The sequence below is a fragment of the Brachionichthys hirsutus genome, chromosome 7, assembly GCF_040956055.1.
Source record: "Brachionichthys hirsutus isolate HB-005 chromosome 7, CSIRO-AGI_Bhir_v1, whole genome shotgun sequence".
Taxonomy (NCBI): domain Eukaryota; kingdom Metazoa; phylum Chordata; class Actinopteri; order Lophiiformes; family Brachionichthyidae; genus Brachionichthys; species Brachionichthys hirsutus.
In genome coordinates, this window is record NC_090903.1 from 4,397,347 (window position 1) to 4,418,073 (window position 20,727).

A 20,727-nucleotide genomic window follows, 5' to 3' on the forward strand; every position below is an offset into this window, starting at 1 on the left:
CAAAAAGTGCCCTATCTCGCAATGTTAAAGAATCCTTTAAAAATGTCTCGAATCTGGATCCAGATCCACCCCTGAAATGAAACGAACAACTGGACAAACGTTCATCTTCGTTTGGTAACTTTTAATTACAGTCCTCGGTTCAGTAACGTAAAGTAATATTTTTGCCTCCTGCGTACTACAACACACCTTCTGGACTCTTTCTCCCATCATGCCCTTCGTGTCCCTCCCTCTTAAAGTGACACTCCCATGCGACTGGACCCTTAATTCACTAAAAATGTCAAATGAGGCTGATGTGGAATCCCCATAGCAACCACTTACCTCATGCCACTAAACAACAAAACCAATGACAATAAAATTGTTTTTTATTTCTGAACTAAAATCAGATAATCTGCCAAGAGATCGTATTTTGGAGATTATTCAGAAATCAAAAGCACATTCAAATGTGAGCAACAATTATGAAACTAAAGGAAGTAAATTCTAGTCCTGCTAATTTCCTTAAAGATGATTTGTGAATTTATGATCAGATGACACTTTACCAGTATATATTTTTCTGTATAGGCATGTATCTAAAACAAGAAAAATAAAAAATAACATTTAGAATAACTGCAAGACATTCCAGTTTTTTCGAGTAGCTTCAGAAACAGCATTATCCCATCTGAGAATTGTGCAAAATCTATTATCAAGACAATATCAAACACATTCTAATCGCTGTAAACAAAATTAAGATTATTTTACAGATGGCGGCTCCAACCTGACAGAAGTCTTGCATGGCACCAGATATTATTATGGATCAATACAATTCCAGCCTCTATCTGTACAGTTGCACATTTTAACGGTTGTGCTTTTCAGCAGTCGCTCAGAGATGGTTCCGGTTTCCTCTGCAACGGAATCCCTCTGGGATCAACGCTTTCCGAGGCTGAAGCTGCAGCCTATTTAAATGTAGTCTCGTTATCTAAAACTCGATCCCTAAAGCGTCACAAAAGTCACATCACACCAGAAAGGTCAACGGTTCACCCTGTTTCCCAAAGCTTTATAACCAACACCTCACATTGCAAGGAAATCTCAACAGGCAAAAACATAAACATTAAAATGAAGATTAAAAACCATTTTCTTTTACAATATAATTTAAATTCAAACACAACAGACCTATTTACTTTACATCTACTTTTTGTTTTTTGGAGAAGACATAAATGGCACAAGAAAACACAAATAACTCAAAACAAAACATCATCAGGAGAAGTATTACCAGAACAGGTGACGTCATGGCAACGCATGTAGCAAAAGTGCATAGTCAGGGTGATTATTAATAAGGGGTGAAGATGAGGTATGCTCTGCGGGCCACATTTAGGAGGCACTGAGGCAATATCAGCAACACGATGACGTGGGAAACCAAAAACCTTCAATTCACAAATAAACAGGACACCAAACACACAAACAGACGCCTTTGGGTGGGAACGTTGGAGTCAAGCGGGGTCGTCGGGTCAGATCGGTGGTGATCATCACGGCTCGGGGAAAATGAGCCGAATGAAGGAGCGTGTCCGGGCGGCGGAGCTGGTCAGCTGATGGATCAGTTTCCAGTGTAGAGATCCACAGTGCTGGAGCTCAGGCCCCGGCTCTCCCTGAAGTTACTGCCCCCCCGAGCCTGGAGACGCACAGGAGAGAACACGAAGCGGGGGGGCAGATGGGAATTACATCACCCACTAGTGTTCGTTTGGGAGTAAAAACCAGACACCATTCTTCCATTAAAGCTCTTTCCATCTGCCATAACTGACAGGAAGTGTGATGTAATTTACATGCGTTCTATGACTCCTCCCCTTCTAGGCTACCGTTAGCATTCTGTTAGCTTTAACACACAAAGTCTAGTTCCTGGGAGATTGTACAGAGGAATATGATCAAAATAGAAATCAGAGTGGGTGTTTCCCTGAGATTAGCCCTAATCAATACGAACGTTGCTAATAAAACAGGGTTAAAGGTCGGTTTCCTCACCTGGAACTGGTCATCACTTGTTTTGTTCAGATAATTCAAGGAAGCTGCTCGTTTCATGCTGTTTAACAAAAAGAAAATACTCTTTAGATATCAGAATATAACTAACTAGACGAGCCCTCAGAGAGCGCCGACCTCCAGCAAGCAGCTCATTCCCCTCCTAATTAGATTTACACCGTCCACATGGTGATCGGGATCATCATCAAAAGGTTTTAAACTGTTCTTGGTATCTTTATACACCAACCATGAAAAGTGAAAGTGAATCGGAGTTGATGTTTATTTTTAACAGATTTTTGAAAAAGCCTCCATTACAAGTAAATGTGAAAATATGGATTTGTTTTTTTGCATCACAACAGCATCCGCAATCCGGATTAAGATAGAGGCCCCCCCCCCACCCTGGACATTTCATCAAGATCCGCCCGTAACCTTTCGAGTCATCTTGCTAACAATCAGAAAGACAAACAAACTCCTGCCTCTCCGGAGGTACAAAGTGATGAATTCCCTTTAGGTGTACCAGATATCACCGGACAATCACTTTCGCATTCTGCTTCCCAAAGACATCGACTACTTCAGCGACTACTTCAGCGACTACTTCAGCGACTTATCCACAATGACTTACTTGGTGCTGCGCGGCTCAGGCGGCACGTTGCCCTGCAGCTTCTTCACCAGCAGCTCACTGCTGCGACGTAGAACGTCCCTGAGCTTCCCCAGAGAGCCGCTGCGCTGCAGGGCGCCGCTGCCGTCCTGCAGACACACAGAGTCGTCAGAACGTCTATTCCACACTGAAGATGGGGGGGCAAATGCTTTTTATTTTTGGTTTTCTTAACATTTGTCGTCTTGCAATCACAGTCGTACGGGCTTGTCCTGTTATGAATTGTTGGTTGCAGTCTCACAAAATAGGAAATAAATACACAATGCAACCAGTAAAATAGATATCAGGTAGTCTGAAGTATTTAGCTAGTTTATTGCATCAACAACTGACAACTCAAGTTTCAGCAGTTTTAATTGCAGTAACTTTTGCTTAGTTACACAGATAGAACGAAACATTCGTTACGATGAACACATCCATCAAACCAAAGAGGATGGATCTCATTGTGGTTGTGTCAAGTACCCCCCCCCCCCCCACACACACACACAGTTAAATGTAGCTGCTGCTGTTTGATGCAACATATTTAAGAGCTGCACCTTCAGTGTTTTAGTGCATGGATAATGTTGGAGTCCAGATTCACAACTGATCTCTGGTCTGTTGGCAAGACAAGAAAAATCAATGGGAACAGACATGTACTACTTTATTCTAACTTGAAGTACTGTATACCCAATTGATTCATCAATTATTAATATATTGACTTTAACCCTTTATTGCCAAACGTATCACATTTGATACACTCGGCCTTTCAGGATCTTGAGACTTCTACTTCAGAATTTTCTTTTTTTTTTAAAGCTGACAGATACAAGCCAACACACGCATCTGCATTCGCCATGAAAATAAAATCCGGATTTTGCAGAAGTTACATAAATTAGAGCACTAATATAAACATTTATGTTTTGCTTATTTGTGGGACAAATTTGTGAGAAGGTTCCATTAAGACCTTATTTTCCAAAACTCCGTGCAGAGTGTTCTGCCGATTATTCATGGTGCGGGCTTCAAAGGGTTAAGGTTAACTCCTAATGAAAATAATCAACCGACAGTGGGTGAAGGCCACGCATCCACCCACAAGCTGATATCTAGAGTACCTTTTAGCTTTAACCATCAAAGAATTTCAGCACCAGCTTTATCGCCTGATTATAATGTAATACAGGCTCACGGCCAGCAGGGGGAACTGTAACCCTATTAGATATGGGAGAACCTCTGTGATCAGAATTAACACACACTTCTCCATATGATGCAGAGAAACAACAAGCTTCACAAATGAAAAACTTTATTTGAGAATACCAACAAGTGTTGATGCAATAATCACCACAATGCAGAACGGTAAATACGATGCAGTCCTACGTACTACGATAGTGCTTATAGACCTGACCATTTACGTTCCTTCGTGTTAGGAAACTGATATTATAGGTCAAGAGTAATAAATAAGCATTCCACTAACACAACAATATAGTTACACAGTCAGTTCTTTTGTTCAGCGTTTGCACTGAAAGCATACGAGTACTCGGGAAGGAATGAAGACTCATGGCAAGGAGCAGACCGAAAAGCCGTGTAAGCGAATCTATAACTATATCCTACAATTACACTTCCAAGATGTTAAAGTCATTTTACATTCATTAAGTTAAGCATCACAAATAACATGATGATCTTGAAACGCGCACGCACTACTTTTGTTGTTTTACAAACATCGGTAACCAAAGTGAGAATGTTTACCGGCAAACAGCGGAGCGAGGAGAAGGATGTTCAAAATGCCGTATCCATAGTAACCCAGAAGTGCTGTAACCACCAAAACGCACATGACTAGACACCAGAACTACCGTTCCATCCTACGCCAACAAAACGATGCTGAAAAATTACATCCTTTATTCCCGTGTAAGATGCTCTGCTGTCGTCTATGCAAATGAGCTCAGTCCCTTTAAATGCAAGCGTCTGTGTTCGTTACTGTACCAGCATGGAGCCTGTGTAAATACAGCAAGCTGCAGGTAAACGCATACGGCTGTCAGCTTCAGCCTAACAACGGCCATTCTAACTTTGCACAAGAGAAAACACCTGCTTTAATACACAACAAAATAATAAACACTTAGAAAAATGTAAACGAAATGATATAAAAATTGAAATAAAAAGGAATTACATCTAAACAAAAACAGACAAACAAACCGTATAACAATGCTCCCTTCTGATGCTTCTCACCAACCAGGCCACAGAATTAAAAATACATATTTGGATTCTAATTATAATATTTATACTGGAGGAATTTGATCTTGAAGCAAGTTAAAGACCAAAAAAAAGGAACATTATATGTAAAAAAAAAAACTGACTTTAGAATATGCTAGAATGGCTAAGGAAAGGCACCAGGCCAGACGCTGGCTTTGAGGTCAACCTTTGCACAAATAGATTGTGAACTCTCAAACCAACAAACTAATTCAGAGCAGCTGTTGAAGTAATTCTTTTCCAGTATTCTGACTCTGAAATGGTCGTTCCATCTATCTCTGGCTTGCAGTAATATCTGGTGGCAAGGCCACCATCAAACTGATCCTCAAACTATTTCAGCATTTTTCTTGCATCTTCGTGTCAATTTCTTTCTTGCTTCCCTATCTATCCAAATAAATTAAGTATGCACCGATTAAAAATAACAAAGAGGTGTTTCAGAGAGGAAAATGTGCAGGTGACTTCCTCACAGATTAAATATTTCACACACAATAACGTGTTTTTCTTTTTTTTGTATATTCACCGACAGAAAGAGTTAAAGTCATTTCTACAAATGGCGGGTGACACAGGGTTAGTGAGAAGAAAGGACAGAGCAGGCTAGAGAAAACCAAACGTCCCAGCAGATTTCAGATGAGCAGGGGACAGAGGTGACAACCAGAGGGGGGGGGGGGGGGGGGGGACGCTTTCTGAGCCACTGCCGCATTGGGGGGGCGGGGGGAGCGCCGGGATTGGTAGAGGAGCTGTTGGTTTGTCGGGACAGAGAAGGCCAGAGGAAACAACAACACATCCTTTTGCTATTGTGTTGGGGAAGGAGAGAAGGATGGAGGAATAATCTTGATGGCTTAGGCCTGATAAGAGAGAGAGAGAGAGAGAGAGAAAGAGACAAAAACAAATGGCACACATTGTAAGATTAAAAAGGTTCTGGCTGGGCTCCCGACACTCAGCACAAGGCTCGCCTTCAGCTGGTCTGATTTTAACCGTCTCTTTCTCCCCAGGTTTACCTACAGACTGAGCTCAGATTGGCCTTTCTAGTAGACAAGGACACTTTTTGGGTTTAAATAGTTAAAAAAATAACCACGTTTTACTGAACTGGAAAGAAATTAAGCTAAAAAGCAACAAAGGTAATTCCTATATTTGTGATTAGTTCGATGTGCCGTTGTTCCAGTGCGTTGTTTTTATGGGAGTAACAGATGGGCTGGTATCTGCCAATGAATCATCTATTAACATTTTCCTGGCCGTTAAAGATCCACTGCTAGATCTATAAAGCATAGACGAGGAACCATAGCAGCAACACAGGAACTGGGGGGGGTAGCAGTGACTCAGCTGCTTCTCTCCCCCCTTTGCTGTCTGGATGCCAGGATTTGGCACGTCGCACCTAAGGAGTGACTGTGTCCAGCAGGGGTTGGCAACCGTCTACATGATGCGTGCCACTTTGCAATATACGCAAGCCCAACGTGGCTGTGACGTTCCACTCTGGGACTCAAAAGGTGTGGACCCCAAAATGCGGAGACGGAGGCCAGAGAATCAATCTGCAGTTCATTTAATAAGGAAGTAACAAAAAGAAAAAAACTGAAGAGGGACGGGCTGGTCATCAGTAATAAAACAAGAAATCTCAGCCACAACTAGAAAAAAACAAAGACACGTTTTCTGACATGTCATAGTCCGTGCTGAAAGGGGACATGTCTTTGATTCTTTGATAATTGTGTCCTAATTTTGCAGTCGATAGGAAAGCCTCAGCAAATGGTTTCCCACGTTTCACTATGCAGTAAAAATTATAACGCCCCTCTGTTGCCTGGTTTTTAACAGTACAAAGCGTCTTGAAAGTGCTGCTCTGATTAGCATTCTTCGCTAGCGCTCCGTTTTATCGCTGAAGTTTTTTCGTGTTTAGTCTCAAAATCTCGCCGAACACTCGATGTCCTTAACGCCACACTTTCACGGCAAAGGACACACATCGCCCGGTCTCCTCTTGAAATAAGTCCATACTACATTGTCCAACTATGTTGGAGACGACTGGAACTTAGTTTACTCGCTATGCTAACACCGCTGCTAAGCGAGCCGACTGAACGCCGTGGTGACGCGCTGAATCATTGACGTGTCGTGCACGATCACATCCACGCACTACATATTAAAGTGTTTTTGTTTATTTAGTATTTAAGTATTTATTTAACATTAAGTGTGCTCCATTTCTTGCGAGGTTTTAAATACGTTAAAATACTTTTTTTTCTTTCTCTGTGTGCCAACATAAATGCCCTCGTGTGCCAGCCATGACACGCGTGTCTTAGGTTGCCTACCCCTGGTGTACAGCCATCACAGGTGATCTGCAAGCATCAGAACCCAAAATGGGTGCAGCAACAAAGCTCATACACCCAGGATAAAAGGAGCTGACAGGTAGTAATATTTATATATATAGTACTATAAACATACAAAAAAAATGCAATAAGCCTGGTCATTACCAGTAAAGTTTGTATATCTGATCTTAATCATTTTAAATACTTGCCTTGGCTTGCCCTGTGTTCTTACCCTGTTCCATCGCTACAACTAACCCACCTGCGGTTATTGCGTAGATAACAGTTGAAAAGAGAGTACAATCCACTCAGTGAGAAAAGGAAATTTAATCGTCAGGCTGATTGGTTGCCATGGCAAGAGTAATCAACAAGGATGTGGGTTAATGGCACATGGAAAGGGAAACGTCAAAGGGTAAAGAACATGCAAGCGAACAGGCAAGCGAACAGGCAAGCGAACAGGCAAGCAAGCAGGCAAGCAAACAGGCAAGCGAACAGGCAAGCGAACAGGCAAGCGAACAGGCAAGCAAACAGGCTAGCAAACAGGCAAGCGAACAGGCAAGCCAACAGGCAAGCAAGCAGGCAAGCAAACAGGCAAGCGAACAGGCAAGCGAACAGGCAAGCGAACAGGCAAGCATGCACACTGCAGCGTCTGGTAAAGAGCAAAGCACAACGCAGACACATCTTTAAATGTACAGCCATGCATCGTGAACTGCCAGCGGTTCAGCATCATGTCTCTGATACCAACTAGGTAAATGTGGAATAGCGGTAATAGTGAACTGTTCAGCTTATTGACGATGACTGAAGGCATTCAGACAGCAGGTGATGATGTGATTGGACAAAGCCACGGTGTGGCAGCCCTCACAGCAGCCCTCAGCGGCAACCGACACACAAACAATTCTTTGCAAGCTTATTTACTAAAACACAAGAAGTCGATTTGCACATATTATGTGTCTTTTTAATTTTAATTTATTGTTATTTTGCATCTGTGGAGTAATTTATTTTTATTTTATTGGTATTGTTAAATGTTGATGAAGTACGTACTAAGGACTCTCAATGGAAACAAGACCGCAAGGGCTTTTTTCAAATGCTCCTCTTAGACAGGATGTTTGACTGTACTTGTATTGTAATACATGCTACTGTTTGACTGTACTCTAACATTCTATCTAATAAATATATTCATCATCATCATCAGTTACAAATGGTACAGACTTTAAATGGAGTGATTTATGCAAATCATTGAGGCAAAAGCCCAAAAGCTGAAATAAAGTTTTCAGAAATAACTTAAAGGCGTGACCGGGCCGTGAGAGCATTTCCTGCTTTAACTGTGTGCAACTTATTTCTAGTGCGACAGTGTGAATGATGCAATGGAAGCACACACACACACACACACACACACACACACAAGCAGTCCCCCCCCGGGGCCAGCACGAGGATGAAGGCGCATGCTGGTGCACTAGTCAGGCACTATGCAGCAGTTCTGAGTAGCGGTGCTGTGACTGTGAACGTGTGTGTGGAGAAGCGTTCACAAAGTAGCAAGCAGACAAACCGCTCTAACGTTGCGTTACTCAGAGAGCGGCAGACATCAAGGTTAACCGTTCTCACGTGAAAGCGCAGTGAGCATGAACGGGTCCATTAGTGCGCATGTTATCAGTGGGTTTGGTGCAGGGAAAAGGTGCGGCTGCTAGTGCGGTACGTTAGCGAGGCACAGGCTCAAGGTGAGGCCTCTCTGCAGGGCCGGCCCCTTCTCAGTGCAGTGCCATTTAACTGCAAACACTGCTGAACTGAAAACGGAGGGTTTGGCACCGACCCCTTTAGAAACAAGGAGAGGGGACGATAAGTCCAACGGGAAACTGTTCAGAAGACAAACAACCACGAAGTGAAACTATATTCACAGTGGTTGAAATAGGCAATAAATGAGGCAATAAAAGAAGCTGGATGAACGACAGTTTATCAACCGCCCAGCTAACGGTGTAGACGGATGTGCATCTGGGAGTTGTGTTTGATGGAGAGACCTCGGGACACTGTGGGATCCACAGAAGTGAGTAAATGTTTTATAAGCTGCCAGCGTGCCACAGAGTGAGCTCGTGCATTTCTTGTTATCGGCTCCACCAGAGCAAAAGCAATGAGCAACAAAAACATGAACATCTGGGCCAAAAGCAAACGCAGACGCCGTCAACAACAACAACAACAACAAGAAGAAGAGACCAGCATGCCAGGACACTCAATCAGCTTTACATTTTGCAAATGGGATTTCCAGGATCACCTCATGAGAGGAACAAGGCTGGTGGGTCTGGTACAGAAGAGCTGCCCAAGTCTGCAGCTAGTTTCATTTTATTTTACACTTGGTTATTTTTGTTTCTTTTTTTACAAGTTTGAATAAATGATGAAGCAGATTGTGGAACTTGGACATTGTTCCCAAAAATCGGTCCTATTCCGTGACATCATGAATGACGCCGTGCTTGAAGAACTCCATCATTGGGGGGGGGGGGGGGGGGGGCTTCCTGATTGGGATGATCATTTATTTCTACGTTCTGTACCAGTCCACTCTCTGTGACTTCACTAACGCCTTTCTTCTTCACTCGACTGTAGTGGATTTGTACTCACCCCATTCCACTCCACGCCCATACTCACTTCCTCGCCAGCCTCAGAGCCGCTCTCATACTTAACGCTGGCCAGGCTGTCCCTGCTCCTCCGCTTGTCAGCCTCCGTATCCTTCAGGAGCTCCACCACACGAGTCTGGTGGATGGGGTCACCGCCCTGTTGGGGGTAACACAGGTAGAGAAACAAGACGTACGTCACCAATCAGAAGTGGCTCGGGGGGGACATTAGCTCACGAGTATAGATGAGGATGCACAGTTACATGGAGGTATTAAAAGGAGCCGGAGCCCCAGCACAGAGACAAGGGGACGTTTTAAATGGCTGAGAGCTGGGAGTGATGTAAAGAGAGAGATGCAGAGGCTTTAAGGGTGCTATCAGTTAGAGGTAAACCACTTACTGTGTTGCTCTGGATCCATAGCAATGCAGAGAAAGGAAGGAAAAGTCATGAGATTTGCTGCCCTGACACGGAGAATGCGTTTAATAATTTACAAAAAACGGGAGCCGATAAGTTATCTGCATGCAGAAAACCGCTAATAATCAATCCAGGAAATGCTGCCGACCTGCTTGCGAGACCTCACGGCGCACTCCTCCAAGGTGTCAGCAGCCTCGAGCTTGCCCTGTCGGCGGTACAGCGCCCCGAGGTTCCTCAGGGTGGTGTTCACTGTCGGGCTGGGAAGGAAAGGGCATTGATTTGAGCCCCCAAAGTCATTCGTGGGACAATGTGGGGAGAGCACATTCATGCTCTGCTGCTAGAGAAGACTAAAAACCGAACCTTGTAAAAAGAAAATATACAAAAAATAACAACAAATGTATCATGATGAATATTAAAAAGGTCCATCTGATCACGTTCGGCCTCACCTGTTGACTTTGCAGGCCTTGTACCAGCCTCCATACTCTCCGTATGGAGTGTTGTCTCTGTGCTTGCCCTGGAAGTAAATAGAAGGGAGGAGGAAGAAAAGAGCGTGAAGGGGGTGTGGCGCTCTGAACTGGATCAGCAGGGGGGGGGGGGGGGGGGGTTTCCCTACAGGTGATTATGGAGTATGAATAAGGATTGACCTTCATTGTGCATCGGGGTGAAAGTGTTGCAGCATAGCATTTGACATATTCTCCTCAATCCGTTTGTTATTTACTCCACAAAGCCCTCACCTTGCTCATTTCCTCTCTTTCCTCTGCATGCATCCAGATGGGCTTGTTTTCAGCTGCACAGAGAGACAGGAGAGGTGGGCTACACACACACACACACGCACACACACACACACACACAAACAACTGGAAAACACATGAGCTGCTTTGACTTCAGGATTTATCTCTGGGGGGTCCAGAATGAAATATTTCTCATGAAAGCTGAGCTTTCCACGAATAGCCATCCACTTTCTTTTCTTCATCGGTTTTTCTGCACTAATCTACCCCTAGCTGTAAAGCCAACCCTGGAATTGCAAATATTAGATTGGGAAAATGAACAGTAATAAAGATTCCGAAAAAACTCTGTTCACCTTATTTAGCAACAAGAAGAAGACAGGAACACACAGCAACACGATGGCTTGGCTCAAACGTAATATTTTTTCGACAGTTTTTTCAGATGTGCATCAAATAAAAATGAAATGAGAACTTATTAAAGTACATAAATAATAGAGAACGTCGAGAAATGAACGCTTAAACTGCTTATTCAACATGAGCAATTGAAATAAAGTGATAGTGTTGAAGATGTGATTGTTTTCAGATACAGGCACAACGAAATAAGGAAGTATTTACGTCTTAAATGATCTAAAAGCTATTTTGAAACCCACACAATCAATCTCAATACTATGTGAGACTGTTCTTGAAGAAAAAAAAAACTGTTGCTGCTTCTCCTTCAGCTCACCAAATGTTTAGAGATCCTGCAGCAGGATTGTCAATTTAAGCAACAGAAAAAAATTAACTGCTCTGAAAAACCCGAAACGTTTCAGCTCAGCTCAATGAAAGGCGCCAGAGCAGTCTCTTTCATTTCCTTTTCAAAGCAGATGATCTGCTCTCTGGAGAAACGCCACAGAATGCTGATCGTGACTAAAGGAGGAGTCTTTTAAAAATGCAAACTTTTTATTTCTTCAAACATCCTTCGAGTCCCTCGGGATGTTGAACGCCGGCACCCTGCTTTGAATATCATCCATTTTAAATCATCCGTCCGCCGCTTGGCCTGCTTGCTGGTGGGAGATGAATCAACGGTGCAGGAAAGCAACAAAACAAGAAAAAAAAACAACAACACTCTAGCCGTTTATGCTGATGAGCAGTTTGGATTTCTATTCATTTAAAGTGTTTCGACTGAAAAACAGAAAAGAAAATCTCCATCACCGAAACCCCCCGCAGCCACAGCGTCTTCTACGAGGCCTTACCATCGACAGATCCAAACTCTTTCTCATGAGCACGAGTCAGAATCTCTTTGTACAGAACCTCGGCCTCTTTGTATTTCCCCTGTTTGAGGAAGCAGGATGCCTGAGGGGGGGGAAGAGACCAAGACATTTGATTATTGGATGGCCTATAGACGTATATGAACATTTCTCCTGTGGCACTGTGACATGACAAATACATTCTGAAGGGCGTTTCAAGCAGGAGCTTTGCTGTCAGAACGCTACTTTCACGCCGCGAGTGCCTCTGCAGAAATCACTCTCAGACTGTCAGCGCAAATAAGAGACAAACCACACCCGGAGGTGTTTAACGTGGTGCAGTAACATTCACAGCTCAGGGACAGTGTCTCTTTTTGAAATGAATGGTAACACTTCAGAGTTTTCCGAAGCAGTGAAAAGGAGAAATAAAGGCCGAATGCGGTTGTGGAAAGCGATCTCTCACCAGGTTGTTCTTCGTTTTGGCCACATTGGGATCGTCTTGGCCCAGCCTGCACTCGTAGATCTCCAGGGCCCGGCAGTAGTAGTACTCTACCTCCTCGTACTTGCCCTGGTTCTGGCAGAGCAGGGCCAGGTTGTTCAGCTGTTTGGCCACATCTGGGTGGTCCTTCCCCAGGACCTGAAGGAAATCAAGACGGATTTCAATGACCTCGTCTGTGCAACGCTGTGCCTCTGCCTCACTGTCTTCATCTTCCTCTGTGAAGCTCTGTTCTCCTTTACCAAACGGGCTTTCAGGCACAGAGAGCGGTATTCCCCTCCTTCCCATTTTGGAAACATTTTGACTGTTAAAGACTTTATTTAAAGAAGCTAATTGTCCCGTCTTTTAGCCCTGAGGTGCGGTCTCATCAGCAGCGCTGACATCGGATGGCCTACCTTTTCTCTGATCTCCAGAGCCCTCTTACACAGAGGCTCAGCCTCCTTGTATTTTCCCCTCTTTCCATATAACACAGCCAAATTGTTAAGAGTAGCAGCAACCTGGACAGACAGAAGCAGAGAGAACTTTAACGCGACTGAATAACCATTTAGCAGTTATAATGACTTACACAGGGACTATCCGAGTTACGACAGAGATCGGTTGCTTTGAGGCGACAGCGCTAACCACTACACCAGAGGTAGTGGTTAGCTGTGTTAGTTGTGCCGCCCCACAACAGATATAAGTTCAAGGAACGGGTGGTCCTAAGTCACACAGTTTCTAACTCGGATAGTACCTGCACTATTCGATCAATGAGATTTGTCAAAAACGACTTGAATTGCACCGGATGATCAGCCTGAAAGTGAACGTAATGACGTGAAGCTGCCGCAGGGAGTGGCCATGTTTTTTTTTTCATTATTTCATGAGTCCTTTAGGCAGTAAGAAGTGAAAACAACCTGAATCTGTTCTCATGAGATGTTAGGCAAAGCTATTTCCAGTGAAGACTGAAGATATTGATTTGGTGAACAATTAGAGCAGACACTGAGTTGTTTTGATTGATTACTTTCCTGCAGACAAAAAAAACTGAAATCAAAGTTTAATGGTGAAAAAGATGCATATGGAGCAACTGACTGGACAATAGTGTGGACTGAATGCTATTTCCTCTTCTTCGCCCACCGAATGAATAATGTTGGTCTAAACGTGGATATGTCTGCATGAAAAATAGTTTCCATGACGATGTTTATGTCTCACAGCGGGATGGTCTTTGCCCAAGGTCTTCTCCCGGATGGACAGAGCATCGTTGAGCAGATGAGCGGCCTCTTTATATTTATTCTGATCCCTGCGGGAGTGAGACGGACAAACGATGAGCGCGCTTAGGCGACACGATGGAAGCAGGATCTACGAAACCGAGGGCAGGAGTAGCCGAAGCTCTCATGTGGAAACATCTGACCTGTAGACCAGGGCCAAGATGTTGAGCATAGTGGCCACATCAGGATGGTCATGTCCAGAGGTCTTCTCCAGGTCCTCCAGAGCCTGCTTGCAGAGGGGGACCGCCACCTCGTACCTGCCCTGGGAGGCGTACTGGATCACCAGGTTGTGCAGGGTTCTCAGGCGGGCTGGGATCTCGTAGCCTCCCTGCTGAGCCGCAGCCACGGCTGCGCTGTTGTGTTGGTGCTGCACTGTGTGTCACACACGGGGCAAAGTTTAGTTCGGATCTCAACGGGAGAAATCTCTGAGCCGATTCGATCGCAAGCTACATTTTCATGCAGTTATTGAGTTCGCATTAATTGTGAAATTACCGGTAAGCTCCACGTGTTTACAGGACTAGGCTTTTTATTGTATTTGTTTTATTCATGTTAACGTGGATATTTTTGCAATTCATAAATACTTGAACTTCCCCGCTGAACATTAAGTACGTTTCGGTGGTTACGCATTGCTATCCCAATAATGTAATAATGATTTCCTTCGGAGTCGTCGTCTCTCTGGAGAGAACAGTATCGCCACACTTAAATGGGTCAGCAGAATCTCTGAACGCCATCGCTCTTACTTCCTTGGCCATGCTCCTCGTCGTCGTTGGGGAAGAGATCGTCCAGCGAGTCCTTCGGTGTCTCTTTATCTTTCTCCTCTTGCTGAAATGACAAAGGAAACCCACCAGTTAAACTGTCTAAAGGAAAGCAGACGATAAAATTCAGAATGCATCAACGTCAGGTTTGAGAAATGAGGCAAGGACAAGATAGCAGGAACGACACAGATATGAAGTGGAGAATCGGACATTTTATTTACCACCTAACAACACAATCCTGTAGGTTTAGTTCTTTGATCTTTTTGCAGCATTAAACAAATCTGTATTATAATAATCAGAAATGTAACTAAGCACTATTTATCAATATAACCCAAAACCATTCACACACATTCAACATAAAACACTCAAGTTAAGCTTTATATTATGAGCCCATGATTTCATCAAAGACTTAATAACTAATACCAGTGCAAACCTCGCTAGGCATTCTACACGTGCATCAACAGACGACAGAGAGGGGTGTGTGATCCAGAGGTTTGCATTAACTCTGCATTCAGCAGTAACATTAGCAAGTAAAAAGCAACAACACAGGAACACAGGCTGAACTGCTACACTCGCCTTCTTATCCAACTCACAGTCATCACATCTTGGCTTGTTGACAAGGCAAAACAAACCGCACTCCTATCACCTACAAGCCAGTGTGCAGATCCAGCTACGCCTTATTAAAGAGCATGAAAACAAATCAACAGTAGGATTCATTCCTGGACCGAGCTCGTAACGCAAATCATTCGTATGTCGGATCGATCGTCCCATATAAAATAACTGAGCGCCACCACCTGGATGCTTCTCGTGTCGACTACGAATCAAACAGGCTAAGAATGGCAGAACAAGGCTAGTTATGCTAACATCTTGTTGAACAACAGAGAACTATTCACAGCGTATTATGGAAACAAGTTGTTTGAGACTGAAATAATGGAAGTAAACAGAGCAGCAGAGGGAAATGGAAAAACTGCTTCCAAGGCAAGAATATTGATCCTACTGGCAGGATGAGCTGCTGCTGAGTTAAGCATTCATCTACACAGGCCTTTGCAGCCCCTTTCATGAGTAGGAATAAGGTGAGAATATGCTGAGAATCATCCCTTCCATCCAGCCAATGAGGGCCTGCCCAGAAAGACTCATACGATTTTAATGACTCTGAATCTACGTCCTCTCAGATTGGTAGCGGTAAAATGCCCCCCCCCCCCTTCCTTTTACTGTATTGTGACCTCACACAAGCCGACCTCTTCCAAACAGAGATTTCAATCTCACAGATGCAGATTATAAAACAGTTGTGTTTAGTAGTGTAAGATCATAAACCGTCCATGTCCGGGTCGTGACTTGTTTTCAGATGATAATAGCAAATTGCTTTAAAAAAAATGGAACGTGATTCAGAATCTGGATTCATATGTGGATCAGAATTAGTTTCAGCTTTTCTCTCGGTCCAAAATCCATCCAAACAAAAACATTCCTCAAATTCCTTTGCCAATCTTTCAGGATAGCATGTGGCTAAACAAACATGTTAACTCTTTCAGTAGAAATAAGACTAATGTAATAAAAACTACTATTTATAAAAAAGTATAAAAGTGTTACAATGACGTTTTATAGGTATTATTATTATGAAGTGTTTCCACCATTTCATTCAAACAGTGATCACCTGGAGACATTTTGTTTGTTGCGGTGTGAATATAAAGACAGTGGGGAGCACTCACGGTCGGTGAGACATCTTCATCGTATTTTTTGAGCTGGTTCATGAACTCCAGGTGCTTCTTCTCCTCCTCCAGCTGCGCCACGCTCTGCTCGCTCTTCTGCAGCTTCTGCTGGGTGTTGGCGAGCTCATCGCGCAGCCACTGGTTCTCCTGGCAAAGCCTTCTCACCTGAGCGCGCAGCTTCTGCTTCTCGGACTCCACCGCGTTAAGGTGGTTGGACAGAGCCATCATCACCTGGGATGGACAGAGCGTTGAGCAGCGACGGCGCTTAGCAAAAGCTTTGTGAATGAATCATGGTAACATTCATTTACTTTTTATTTTCATTCTTTTGTTAACCTCATCAACCCCCCCATCCTTACTTGGGCTTCTCCCAGGCCCAGTTCAATCATCTCCACTGATTTGCGGAGCAGGTTGGACTTCTCGTGCACCAGAATGGCCTCTTCATCCTTTTTTAGGCACTTGATGGTCTCCAGGAGGCTGTGGAGGATGGAGTTGTGCTCATTCTTCAGGGCCTCCAGACCCTGGATCACCAGCTTGGTGTTGGAGATGATCTCCTCCTGAGTGAGCTTCTCGAGCTTTTCCTCCCGTGGATACACCATAGTGGACATTTTCTATGCAGCTCAGGCAAACCTGTAAAGATACAAAAGACCGTTCAACCCATGAGGTACTACTGGAAGGAAAATAGGGCGGCGGCTGCCACAATAAAGCACATTGTTAGGACAGTCTACTGTGCAGAAACCAGGGCTTGTTGTTAACAGACGCATCAAGTCTGCGCTCTGCTGACGAGCTCATACCATAATCCACCGACAACACGACCAACAGAGATGAAGATGTGGTATTCTTGGCGCATTTCTTTGAGACAGGTAATCACACAGAGACAGAGTGCATGCACGTTGACCGTGATAAGAAAGTTGGATACTTAAATAAAGCATGGCTTAAAATGACTGCACCTCACCGGAGAGTCTGGAGGTGCAAGATTTGAATTAAAATATACAACAGAAAGACATCTCTTTGGCGTCATTCAAAAAGGCCCTGAAAACGCACCTTTCAGGGGGGCAGAAACGGAGATAGTCATCACGACTCACTCCGGATCAATCTCCCCCCCCCCCCCCTTTTTTTTTGTCCACCTACGTTGTACATATTATGTGTCTTTTTAATTTATTGTTATTTTGCATGTTAAACAATACCATTTTGGTATTGTTAAATGTCGATGATTTATGTACGAAGGACTTTCAACGGAAACAACTTTTTTGAAAAGCTCCTCTTAGACAGGATGTTTGACTGTACTTGTACTCTAACATTTCTATCTAATAAATATATTCATCATCTACTGTACAGAATTCTTCTCCATGCATGCCCAAAGGCCGCGAGGACATATTGTTCCGGTGAACAGACTGCTGGGGTTTGGCTCATAAATTAAGCTCCAGTTGCAAGCAGGGCTGCAGCTCGATGCGGGACGGAGGACGCAGATGTCCAGCAAGGCTGCGTGACTCACGGAGGGAATGACACGTCAAAAGCACACAGATTTCAATCTGAACAAAAAATGATAATGTTCTGAAGTTCTGTCAAGCACTTTGATGAGTACATGAGCCATTTGTTATTCCCCCCCCCCCAAATAGACTGAAGATAAACTGACTCGCTGAGCCACGTCACTGTTGGCTATATTGTGCAATAAGCGGCTCTGCCCTTCAAACTGGGTCCCGGCGATGTGGAGCGAGTGTTTGAGCAGCAATGAGGATACAGCGTGAAAAGGATAAGGAGGCTTCCAGCTATTAATACCAGCTGAGAGCAATCTGTCATCACAAAATGTATTGCTACGCCATTAGCGATCCACTCCCTGAGCTGCCATCTGCAATCCGGCGTGTCGTCTATTTAGGAGTATTGATATCTGAATGCCTAGTTTTGTCCAGCCAACAGTGAAAAAACAAGATTTGTTTAACATTATACAGCCTCAGGCAATGGAAGCAATCAATGAGATCATCTTGGCTTTCATTCTATATAATCGATTATTAATACAGGACAGGCCGTGAAAAATGCACCGTCAACTAATTGCTGGAGCTCTAATGGCTGCCCATCTAAATTATTTAGCTCAACGTCTAAGCCCTCATATTTAGAAGAACCTATTTTGAACGTGTATTTTCCACTACGGCCGACTCTCGCACCGGTAGAAATACAGACCTGCACACAGCTGAATATCAGTCAAGACGATGCTGGAGTCTGTCCCATCAGCCGGAGGCGCCGGGTGGGCAGAAGAGCAGCACTGATTTATATCAGGTAACCCAACAATCGAGAGAAGACTGGGGGCTACAGGGCTGACAGGTATCTCTGTCGTCAGGTGGCAACCTCCCAAACTGAAACTATAGATTTTATTTTCTCCCCCCTCCACTGGAAAGTCTTGAACTTTTTTAGCGAAGGCCAAACTGAAAGATGAACGACCGCCATGTTACGGTTGCAGTGTCGCACGATTCATAAAGAGTATATTCGACACTGGAAGCAAACATTACACAGAGTGTTTCTAAATCACCAGAATTTGAGCAGATGGAGTAGAAGTCTGCAGGGAAGAAGGAACAAGTGTTCAGGTGAACCAGCACCACAGAAAACCAGACCATACAGTACAACTCACAGAAAGTATCCGCTGTCTGTTGTCTGTTTGATTCAGTAGAAGGTGTTATTTTGTGTCGTAACACGATGATGGAAGGCTTGCTTTGCCACTGGAACATTAATCTCTCACAGTATCTGGAGCCAAAGCTCGCTCTAGTCTGAAAAAGATGTGAAACGATCTCTTTCAAAGATCAGGCAACTCATTTGCTTGCTCAGCGAGCCTCTGTGGATGACAGAGCTGACTACAAACCATGCTGAACAGAGAAAAGAACTGCTTTCATGTGAATCCAGGGGAGAAACAAGCAGAAAACGCTTTGATCAAAGGACACTGTGGTCTCCAGACTGGAGTTAATGTTTCCCAAGCCTTTAAAGAGGGGAGATAAAGTCCAACAGGTCTGTTGATTTTCTTGAAACCGAATGTTATTGAATTAATCTTTAACATTTTCTCGTGACTGTTTCATATACATCATATCCAAGTTAAAGGAATGACAGAATAGCAACTAAATTAATGGACATAAACCCCAATTAATAAGGCCCAGAATCTGAATTTTATTCTACTGAAATAGTAAACAGTACTTTTTGGATTATATTATAAGAATGCACCCACGCGGCACGTTAGACTTAACAGAGATAGGTAACAAGTTACAAAGCCTGAAAGGGACAAATTATATTACGGTATGTAGGGAACAAAGCAGGAAATACTCGTGGCTTCAGATACCCATAATTCAAGTTGGCAGTGTTCATCAGATCTGAAAACTAACCTCAGCTTCAGATGTAGATCACAGCCTCACAGCCTACCATGGAGAAAAGTCGATGAGACAATGACTCATCCTCCAGCAATAGCGCTACACGGCAGCAAAGTGTAACACAAACCTGCTGAGCCAATCTAAAGTGAGACTCCATAAAATGAAAAAGGAAATCATTAAGAAGAGGCAAACAACAGAAATTAAAGCGATGAACGCTGACAGTCCCAAAAAAAAGAAAAGAAAAGGCGTCAGTATCTGCCAGCAGGACGGCAGCGACCTTCCCACTGCTCCGTCAGCTAAGGGTGCTCATCGAGAGCCCCACCCATGGCAGGAGGAGGAGGAGGAGGAGGAAGAAAAAGGAGTGGGAGGAAGCAGGTCTGATGGGGGAGGGAGCCGTCCTGATCTAGACATGGCTTCTTTAACTCTTCACACACAAAGGAATAACGCTAATGAGACATAATGGAACACTCAACTACACTATTAACACATCGCTAAAGCAGAGAGTCCGCCGTCTCAAAATACTGCACAGAGTATATAAAAAAATATCACAATCATCTATAATTACAGTATACTTCCAAATACTGTGCTTTCAACATAGGATAGAACAATACAAATCTGGGTGGCCAGTTTAAAAAAAACATCAAACAATTTACCTTATGTAGTACAGGAAATAGTCAAATTGTCAGAAATATTTGGTGTGCACCAAATACACACAACATGACACTCGACTGTAATAATCATATGTACTTCAGGAAATGTCCATTCATTCATTCATACACACCTTCGTCAGTGATTTTCACAGAGTCAAGAACACATTGATCTTAGAATCCTGTTTCTGATTACGTACATGATTCAATAAGATTTTCGTGCGATAAAGAAAAAAAAAGAAAATCTTCAAAAACAACAATGGCTGTAACATGACAGGAACTGCAGTCTATCTTGGTAAAACATCAATACAAATGCTGAAGGGGTTTGTATTATTAAACACTTGTGTGTTTAAAGAGACATGTTGGATGGGCTATTTCCCTCTGGGCAACAGAAACCTAGGCCATCTTCAAGCATCCAATGAACACCCTGCATTGCAGGGGAATTTGGTTTGAAC

The 20,727-nt window shown here is 43.6% G+C and overlaps 1 protein-coding gene across 1 annotated transcript; it reads right to left on the reverse strand.

The window, feature by feature from the left end:
- Window positions 1-1,009: 1,009 nt before the first annotated feature.
- LOC137895463 (kinesin light chain 1-like) lies at window positions 1,010-19,711 on the reverse strand. The gene is made up of 17 exons (XM_068740932.1): window positions 19,641-19,711; window positions 16,638-16,908; window positions 16,282-16,512; window positions 14,561-14,642; window positions 13,964-14,192; window positions 13,765-13,852; window positions 12,975-13,076; window positions 12,547-12,720; window positions 12,093-12,192; window positions 10,870-10,922; window positions 10,582-10,649; window positions 10,284-10,392; window positions 10,121-10,129; window positions 9,730-9,882; window positions 2,603-2,727; window positions 1,987-2,044; window positions 1,010-1,642 (listed from the first exon to the last, which is right to left on the reverse strand). Exons 2-17 carry the CDS (start codon window positions 16,884-16,886, stop codon window positions 1,568-1,570), a joined length of 1,905 nt encoding a protein of 634 aa, XP_068597033.1. The 5' UTR covers window positions 16,887-16,908; window positions 19,641-19,711; the 3' UTR covers window positions 1,010-1,567.
- Between the last annotated feature and the right edge of the window lie 1,016 nt (window positions 19,712-20,727).